Source organism: Nyctereutes procyonoides, unplaced genomic scaffold (genome assembly GCF_905146905.1).
Source record: "Nyctereutes procyonoides isolate TBG_1078 unplaced genomic scaffold, NYPRO_anot_genome, whole genome shotgun sequence".
Lineage (NCBI taxonomy): Eukaryota > Metazoa > Chordata > Mammalia > Carnivora > Canidae > Nyctereutes > Nyctereutes procyonoides.
This window is the reverse complement of record NW_026575134.1, coordinates 9,944,840-9,954,416: the sequence shown is the minus strand read 5'-3', so window position 1 is coordinate 9,954,416 and position 9,577 is coordinate 9,944,840. Positions and strand designations below refer to the sequence as shown.

At 42.9% G+C, this 9,577-nt stretch overlaps 1 protein-coding gene across 1 annotated transcript; it reads left to right on the top strand.

Moving 5' to 3' along the window:
• The first annotated feature begins 425 nt into the window (after positions 1-425).
• Positions 426-5,459, top strand: YAE1 (YAE1 maturation factor of ABCE1). Its single transcript, XM_055300834.1, has 3 exons — positions 426-590; positions 2,400-2,521; positions 4,495-5,459. Exons 1-3 carry the CDS (start codon positions 462-464, stop codon positions 4,922-4,924), a joined length of 681 nt encoding a protein of 226 aa, XP_055156809.1. The 5' UTR covers positions 426-461; the 3' UTR covers positions 4,925-5,459.
• Positions 5,460-9,577: the final 4,118 nt, after the last annotated feature.

Below are 9,577 nucleotides of genomic sequence, written 5' to 3'. Positions count from 1 at the left end.
AGCGGCGGGCCCCGAGACCCGGGAGAAGCGCCCTCCAGGGGCGCCCCGCATGGATGGAGCTCGGACTGGCCGCAGGAGCTACCTTTCCGGCCCTACAGTCCTGGGCCACTGACGGTTAAGGCCCGTGGACGTCAAACCCCTAAGATGCGCTGCGGGGAGCTTCCCAGACACCGAGACCTCGGCCGGTCGTCGCGCATCCACTGAACCACCGCCAACGGCTCCACCCCGGCCCGAAGGTGCCCTCCGCGGAGGTCCGGGTCGCACCGGCGCCGCGAGGGGTCCGGGGGCCGCCGCACCCGCCCGCGACCCCGCAGCACCGACTCCCGCGCCGCGGCCCGACCCGACGTCACGCACGCATGCGCGGCAGCCCCCGCCCCGACGCGCAGCCTTCGCCCCGCCCCTCGGACCGGAAGACGTGGCGGGCGCTTCCGGCGCCCGGCCGCCCCGCGGTTGCCTCGGTGATGTCGTGGGTTCGGAGGGCCCCGCTGGTGCGGGGTCCCGGAGAGGAAGGGGACGTGTTTGACGAGGAGGCGGACGAGTCTCTCCTGGTGCAGCGGGAATGGCGGAGCCACATGCAGAGACGAGTCAAAGTAAGGCTGCGTGGCGGGTGCGGGGGACACACGGCGGCTTGTGGAGAGAGGGGAGTGCGGGCGCGAGGGTGGAGGCCGCGGGGCCCGCGAGGGCTTTCCAGGGGGTTACCGAGGGGTTACCCGAAAGCGCGCGAGACCTCGGCGCGCTGGACGCTGGGAACAGACGCGAGCTACGTGTAGACCTGGCGGGGGTCGCCGTGCGGGGAGGTTCGCGGAGGACGGACGGGCTGCTCGAACGGGTCACGAGCCCAACGTCGGGAGTGGTTACCTTTTTTTTAATTTTATTTATTTATTTATAGAGATACAGAGAGAGAGAAGCAGGGAGCCCGACGCGGGACTCGATCCCGGGACCCCGGGGTCACGCCCTGGACTGAAGGTGGCGCTAAACCGCTGAGCGCCCCCGGGCTGCCGGGGAGTGGTTATTACCGGAGACACACGGGAAAGGTGAACCTAGGAATGTCCAGGAGCAGGGATGCCCGGGGGCTCAGCGGTGGAGCATCCGTCCTGAGCCCAGGGCGTGACCCCGGGGTCCCCGGATCGAGTCCCCCTGCATGGAGCCTGCTTCTCCCTCTGCCTGTGTCTCTGCCTCTCTCTCTCTCTCTCTCTCTCTCTCTGTCTCTCATGAATAAATAAAATCTTTAAAAAAAAATTAAAAGAAATAAGATCTTAAATAGTAATAATGATAAAAAGAAACGTCAAAGAGGAATAAAGGAAAGCTGCTGTGGAGTACCGTGGGGCTAGGTGAAGGAATACCAAAGTTGGCTGCTTTTTTATTTGCTGGGTGTGCATTATCTTTCTCTGCTTTGTCTCACTGTTCATGGAAACTAAGCTTAATGCCACGCCCTCAGTCTCCAGGTGGAGCAGTGGGAGCTGAGTTCACACGGCCAGGTCCACTTCCACCCAAGGCCTTTCCCAAGCAAAATACTGCCCGATTGGCCCTTGTTTGTTTCAGTGAAATGTTTGCTTAGCCCAACCACCACGTTACCAGTTTCAGAGACGCTTGATGTAAGGTCAGGGCCAGGCCAGTGAGTCGCGACCATCCTTGGAGTGCACTGGCACCAGAGGAGATGGAGACGCAGGACAGTATCCCCGCCCACAGGGAATTTGCCATTTATTTAAATTTAGATACCAGGCAAGATTTCTAAAACCACGCTTTGCATCTTTTTTTACTCACCCAGTTTCCTCTTTCCCTCCTTGAGCTGATTATTGAAGACCTCTGATAACCTCTTTTCTGCCCTACCTTCTCACCCAACGCCCATCAGTCAGTGTTGCCAAGGGGCCAGACATTAACTCTCTGTTTTCCTTCCTGTAAAGCCATTGTTAACACAGGGTTTTTAAAATCTGTATAAGAATCTATATTTTGGGGCAGCCCGGGTGGCCCAGTGGTTTAGCGTCTGCCTTTGACCCAGGGCCTGATACTGGAGTCCCAGGATCGAGTCCCACGTCGGGCTCCCTGCATGGATCCTGCTTCTCCCTCTGCCTGTGTCTCTGCCTCTCTCTCTCTCTCTCTCTCTCTGTCTCTCGTGAATAAATAAAATATATTTTTTAAAAAATCTGTATTTTTAAATGTGCCAAATAAGTCGACTCCAAAAGCGGGATATGCGAATAATAAACCTTGCTGGGAAGCATAGTCTGCTCGGGTTGTGTGGCTGTGCCATAGGTTGTAGAACCATTATGTTAAATAGTAAACAGCAGTAAAGGCCTGTTTCATCAACATTCTAAATCGGTTATATGACTTTCTAGACAAACCTAACAGTGGCTTACTTGGTGTTGATTACAGCTCCAGTTTTCTTCATTACTTATTTTTAGGAAGGCTATAGAGATGGAATAGATGCTGGCAAAGCTGTTACTCTTCAACAAGGCTTCAATCAAGGTTATAAGGAAGGTGCAGAAATCATTATAAACTACGGACAACTCAGAGGAACACTGAGGTAATTTTTTAAACTTAAACGCTGAGTCATTTTAACCTCAGTACTCCTGGAGGCCTTTTATAAAAATAGTATGTAAAAATAAAGTATTTAAACTGAAGTGCTTTTCCTAGTGTTAAATCCACAAAAGAGTACTATGGACCATAAAATAATACTGCCTTCAGAAAGTCATCTACTTGAACCATCAGTTGATCTACTTTAATATATGTCAGGTGTTGTCTCTTACTGCAAAGAAATGATAGGAACGTATATTTCGTGCTGCCTGAACTACCACCGATTTGTATCTCAAAAGTAATTCAAAAGCTCTTCAGGTTTTAAATAGAGCTTTTAATCTTGGACGTGGTAGAGCACAATAAAACAGACTTCTAGATTAGAAGTGCATGAGGAGAATTATATCTGGTCATAGAAAAATTATTCCATTTACTTGAGTGCTGAACACTGAATACCTGTCAAGATTCCATACTAATAATGGCACATATCAGAGCCAAGTGGTCAAATGGCAGAAGGAGCTAGGATAATGACATGCTTGTCATCTTGGAGGCTTTGTACCTTTTAAATTAGGAAAAAAACAAAAACATAAAATGGTTTGAAGAATCACTAATTTTTAAAATTAGTCTTTAAAAAATTTTTAAAGTTGGGATCCCTGGGTGGCGCAGCGGTTTGGCGCCTGCCTTTGGCCCAGGGCGTGATCGAATCCCACGTCGGGCTCCCGGTGCATGGAGCCTGCTTCTCCCTCTGCCTGTGTCTCTGCCTCTCTCTCTCTCTCTCTCTCTCTCTCTCTGTGTGTGTGTGTGTGTGACTGACATAAATAAATAAAAATTAAAAAAAAAAATTTTAAAGTTATCAAAACAAAATTCATTGAGGTTTTAGAAAATTCAACTGTCAGAAATCAGAATTAATAGTCTACAGTAGGAAAATGATCAAGTATTTTACATAAATCTTTTATAAGCACAGAAAGTTTATTGCTAAACCTTTTATGTCAACTGATTACATTTTTAAAACATGATTACTTCTCAGGGCACTGAGTGGCTCGCTCAGTTAAGCATCCAGCTCTTGATTTCTGCTCAGGTCATGATCTCAGGGTCAGCACTGAGCACAGCCTGCTTAAGGTTTTCTCTCTCCCTTGTTCTCTGCCCTTCCCTCCACCTCTCTCTTCCTCTCTTTAAAAAAATAAAAACAAACAGGATTACTTTCCACAACAATCATTATTTTATGTCGTGATTATCTGAACAATCTGAAATGGCAGAAAACAGAAGTCTTCTGTACTAGAAAAATAATATCTATTAGGACTAGAAGCATTCTTACCTTCAAGAAATGTATTAGCTCAACAAACAGTGATTACTCTATAACAAAGTCGGGGAAAGAAAAGTTGCCTCAAAACTTTTTTTTCTACCCTTTAGTTTTGATGGCAAGTAACCATATGGTCTGAACAATTGTTTTCAACCTTGGCTGCACCTTGCTATCAGCTGGGAAGCTTTAAAAACTAATATCCCCAGAGATTCTGATTTCATTGGTCTGGGATATAATATAGGCCTTGATATGATATAGCCGCCCGGGTAATTCTAATGTACATTCCACGTCTGAGAATCACTGGTCCAGAAACTGTGTGATATCCCTGAAGGAGATACTGATTTCTGTGACCTCTTTCCCTGAGTAGCATCCCTCTTGAGCAGAAGCTATACAGTCATAGAGAAAATCTAAAATCAAGAAAAGTGGATATGGAGTTGTGAAGGAGGCGTTAGGAATTATAAGCAATTTTTGTGATTACTTCTAGCTGTTTAATTTCTATCAAAAGATAATGTCTTTATATACTTTAAGATCCATTATTGCATCATTATTTTCCTGATTTTGGCTTGCATTATTGTTAATTCATTTTTGCATGGTATTATCTGGAAACGTGGGGTTTAGCATCAAAAATTGGAAAAGCCTATGATTAATTTTTTTCCTATTTAACTCTTGTTTATATTTTCATTCAGTGCTTTGCTCTCCTGGTGTCACCTTCATGATAATGGTTCGACTCTGATCAGTAAAATAAATAATCTTCTGGATGCAGTTGGCCAGTGTGAAGAGTATGTGCTCAAACATCTAAAATCAATCACTTCTCAGCCCCATGTTGTAGATTTATTGGACTCTATTCAGGATATGGACCTTTGTCATGTAGCTCCAACTGAGAAAAAGATGGATGAAGCTAAAGATGAAAGACTCTGTGAAAATAATGCTGAGCTTCACAAAAACTGTAGCAAGAGTCTTAGTGAGGCAGATTGTTCATCTTTAGAATGTTGTAGACTACAGGAGCATGCACATTCTGAAAACCCAAGCCTCGCTTGGATTTTAGAACAGACAGCCAGTTTAGTAAAACAGCTGGGAATATCACTTGACGTATTACAGCACCTCAAACAACTATAAAAATTTTCTTCATTTTTCTAATGAAAGTAGTGTTCAGAACATTTCTTAGAACATTTTATTTCTTAACAAACTAGCCAAAATTTGTACCAGTTTTCTACGTTGAATACGTACATGACTCGTAGGTAGATTATCCTTCATGCAAGTTTGCAATGTCTTCAAAATTAACACTATTAAATGTAATAAGGGCTTGTTTCTTTGTCACTGGTAATTTTTATGTCATTTAAGATATGCTCAGAAATTCTAGTTGCCATTGTCATTTTCAAGCTTCTGATCAAAATCAAGCATTTTCGGATTCTTTAGCAGCAGTGAACAAGAATCACATTTTGTAAGGACCTAACCCTGCTTTCTGCTCTTGTCACCATCAGGTATCTTATCACCAACTAATCAGACCAAAGTTACCATAAATAATCTAGTGGATAACATTGTAAATATATATAGATATATAGAAATATATATATTGAAATCAAGAGGCTATAAGTGTAAGAAACTGAAGAAATGTTTATATTCATGATTAAAAACAAAATATTAAAATTCATTTCTGTTTTTGTTTTTTATTCTCAAGTAATCTCTACACCCAACATTGGGCTGGAGCTCACAACCCCGAGATCAAGAGTCACATGCTTCTCCAATTGAGCCAGCCAGGCTTCCCATAAAATTCATTTTAGTTTTATGTTAAAGGCAAGGACACACAGTTCCATGGAAAATACAAAATACGTTTCATCCTCGAGTACCTAGTTTTTCCAAGTTTTAAGGAGTTGGTAGTGGTGTCCAACAATGTGCTGCATTATTTCTAAACTGCAGTTTTCTCACATAGTCACATAGGAATAAACACCAAAACCACTGACTTCTGTATTACCTTGTAGCGATATTCTTAGTCTAGCCTAGACAAAATTAGATTCAAGCTTTTGCTCCAGTACCTAAGCATATGAGATCAGAAAAAAAAAAATTTCAGCATTCTCTTGGCTAGAATACAAAGTTGTATGAGGTGCCTTCAGACCAGACCTTTTCTCTGAAACATAGATATACTAAGACAGAAAATCTGAGAAAATCAAGAGATTAATAAATATTCTGTGATCTCACAACCTCCTTTTAAGTTCACAGAACATCAAGAGGGGTGCCTGGCTGGTTCAGTTGGAGCATGCAACTCTTGATCTTGGGGTTGTGAGTTTGAGCCCCATTTTGGGTATAGAGATTGCTTAAAATATTTTTTTAAAGGTTCATAGAACATTAAGAAATTAAAGCAACAAATTTGAAGTCAGAAGACCATATACTGGAGTGGCTGGCTGGCTGGCTTAACTGGAGAAGCATGTGGTTCTTGATCTTGGGGTCATGAGTTCGAGTTCCGTGTTAGATGTAGAGATTACTTAAAATCTTTTTTAAAAATCAAAAAGAAGACCATATACTGTTTGAGGATTTCTAAAACATGTTGAAGGTATTAACATTTGACAGCTACTTAAAATGCTTAGGGGCATCTGGATGGCTCAGCCTGTTGAGTGTCCAACTCTTGGTTTTGGCTCAGGTCATGCTTAGGGTCCTGGGATCAAGCCCTGTTTGGCCTTTCATGCTTAGCAAGGAGTCTGCTTCAGGATTCCCTCTCCCTGTGCCCCACCCTCTCCCCCTGCACACACGCCCTCTCTCTCTCTAAAATAAATATATCTTTGGGGGCACTTGGGTGGCTCAGTTTGTTAAGCATCCGTCTTCAGCCCAGGTCATGATCTCAGGGGTCCTAGGATTATGCCTCGCATTAGGCTCTCTAACGGGAGTCTGCTTCTCCCTCTGTCTCTCAAAATTTTAAAAAATAACAAATCTCTTTTTTTTTAAGTGTTTATATCTCCCTAGATGTAAATACCATTTCAGATATTTACTAATTTGTCTTGTTATATCTATATATATTTCCAATATTTATGAACCAGCCAAAATCTCAAATCCACATGGGATGTTATAAGCAGTTCTAAAGTCTTGAAATACTATTATCTAATGATGCATCTCAAGAAAATTACCCTGAGTGAAAATTTGACAAGTGCAATATATCGAGATTTTTATCTGGGCTCACCCTACTAAGATTCTCTGAAGATAATACGCCTTGCCACCACTGATAATATAATATGGTGGTGTTGTGTTCATAGAAAAGGAAGTCAAGAGAATTAGCTGAGTTGATGAGACTGATCGAAAACATCTCTTAAACTTGTTTTGCCTTCTAAAGAAGTTTCTGGACTGCAGAGGAATGTTAATGGTATGCCCGTTATGCCTGTCTAATGAACATGAGCCTCTGTACTAGAAGTAGCAAGAGCGAGGGAAAGAAAGCTTGCTTGCTGTGTGTCTTTTGTCCTGACTTATATGCTATGGACCTGCCAGATGTTGCCATGAAAAGACCCTAGATGATCATAAAGGTAAAGCAAGACTGCCCCAGGGTAGGCACAGCCAGAGTTCTAAGGCCCAGAACACATCCGTGAGGTCTGAGCGATGTGGCCTCCTTACAAACAAATTTCACCTTAAATAATTTCTAGATGCTGAAATCCCTGGAGCCTTTTTGTTCATTTTAAGGGGAGGAAGAGTCCACAATACTTTGCTTTTTGGGCATTACAGTTGCTAGAGCTGCTGAGGCCACCAACATTTTTGTGATAGACAACAGGAAGTGGACAGCTAAATATACCTACCTGTATTCTTATCTCGTTTATATCCTTAGCACTGCTTATTAAGTGCTTTTGTGGTAAACCAAAATAAAAGCCTTGAACCAAGTCCAAGTTGGGATTCTCACCCATCTTCAAATTAAAGTCAAAGCTTTGTGTTCCAGTCTAAGAGAGGTAGGTAGGTAGATACATACATACATACATATATACAGGAAAAGTCCTTAACCTATTTTTAAGATCCTACTAATTTCAAATAAAAATCTTAACTAATTTCACACCAGTGGATGAAGTAAATGTCATAGGCTATGTTAACAAAGAACCAACCAGACTTCTGGCTCTACAGAAATCCTCTGATCTCCATTTTGATGCTACTTGACCCATAGTCAGCCTTTCTTGCTTCTGCTGTCACTGCCTCTTCCCAAACTTAGCAGAGGAGTCGGCTGTCGCCCTCAGACTGCTTTCTCCTCATTCACTCCTCAGCTTCCAACTGCTTTTTGCTAAGGTCACCGGTGGCCAAAGTCCCACAACTGGCCCTCTCTGACTTGTCTCCTCTGTCACTGGACATGGTGACCATCCCCTACTTTGCCAGTCCCTCCACTTGTCCTCTACAGCAGCACGTTTTCTTGTCCTGCTTACACTGTTCTCTCACTACTTCCCATCCTGCTAAGACTTCCCTTCTCTGCTCGCCTGAGGATTCCACACCTTCATTCTTGGACGTCTTTTGGTTTTTATACTCTAGCCAGATTGTCTCACTTGCTCCCACGGTTTCAATTATATTGACTATCCTAAAGCTGATGCTCCAAACCCCATTCCTCTCCCAAGCTCTAGACCTGCAGTTCCAACTGCAATTCCTCACACCTGTCTCTTACCTAGCTATAAAGCATGTCTAAAACTGACCTCATTTCCATTTTCTCCCCCCCACACACACCCAAACTGCATTGCCTTTTGCATTTGCAAATTTTTCATGTCATCTCTGTTCACTAAGAGCCAGGAATCTTTTTTTTAATTGAGACATAATTCATATATAACACTATATTAGTTTTAGGTGGCCAGTTAATAATGATTCGATATTTGTATATGTTGCAAAGTGGTCACCACAATGAGCCTAATTAACATCCATCACCACAAACGGTTATGATTTTTTTCTTGTAATGAAAACTTTTGAGATCTACTCCCTTAGTAACTTTCAAATATACAATGCAGTATTATTAACTGTAGTCACCATGCTACATATTATATCCCCATGACATTTATTTTATAACCGGAAGTTTGTAAAAGCTATAAACATTTAAGTCTTTCTCTGCTTTTCGTTTGCTTTCATACTCTACTTCCAATGGGGAGTTTATCCATCTTACTTAAAACATGCCTTGAAGGACACCTGGGTGGCTCAGTTAGTTAAGCATCTGCCTTCTGCTCAGGTCATGATCCCAGCCAGGGTCCTGGGATCGAGCCTGGTGTTGAGCTCCCTCTTCAGCAGAGACTGCTTATCCCCCTCCCCTATGCTCTTTCTCTCTCAAATAAATAACTCTTAAAAAAAAAAAAAAAAAAAAAAAAAAAAAAAACACCTGAAATAATTCAGAGATCAGGCCTCTTGTGGGCTCTGCACTGAGTGGGGAGTCCACTTGGGATTCTCTCTCTCCCTCTCCCTCTGCCCCCCAAATAAATCTTTCGAGGGAAAAAGGCAATATTTCTTACCAATCATTTAAAACTTCACTAATAGGGACGCCTGGGTGGCTCAGCGGTTAAGCACCTGCCTTCAACCCAGGACATGATCCTGGAGTCCCAGGATCAAGTCTCACTTCAGGCTCACTGCATGGAGCCTGCTTCTCTCTCTACCTGTGTCCCTGCCTCTCTCTCTCTCTCTCTCTCTCTCTCTCTCTCTCTGTCTCTCATGAATAAATAAAACTTTAAAAAATAATAAAACTGCACTAGTGAATAAAATTACAGTTAAATTTTTAAAAATACAAAATTATTTTTGGAGTAGTTTTAGCTATGAAGAAAGAAAGGACAGAAAGAAACCACA

Bases quoted from the DNA above. Each gene is read 5' to 3' on its own strand.
- YAE1 (XM_055300834.1), top strand. From the start codon at position 462: ATGTCGTGGGTTCGGAGGGCCCCGCTGGTGCGGGGTCCCGGAGAGGAA. The intron at 591-2,399 runs GTAAGGCTGCGT...ACTTATTTTTAG, and splicing joins ACATGCAGAGACGAGTCAAA to GAAGGCTATAGAGATGGAAT. The intron at 2,522-4,494 runs GTAATTTTTTAA...ATTTTCATTCAG, and splicing joins CAACTCAGAGGAACACTGAG to TGCTTTGCTCTCCTGGTGTC.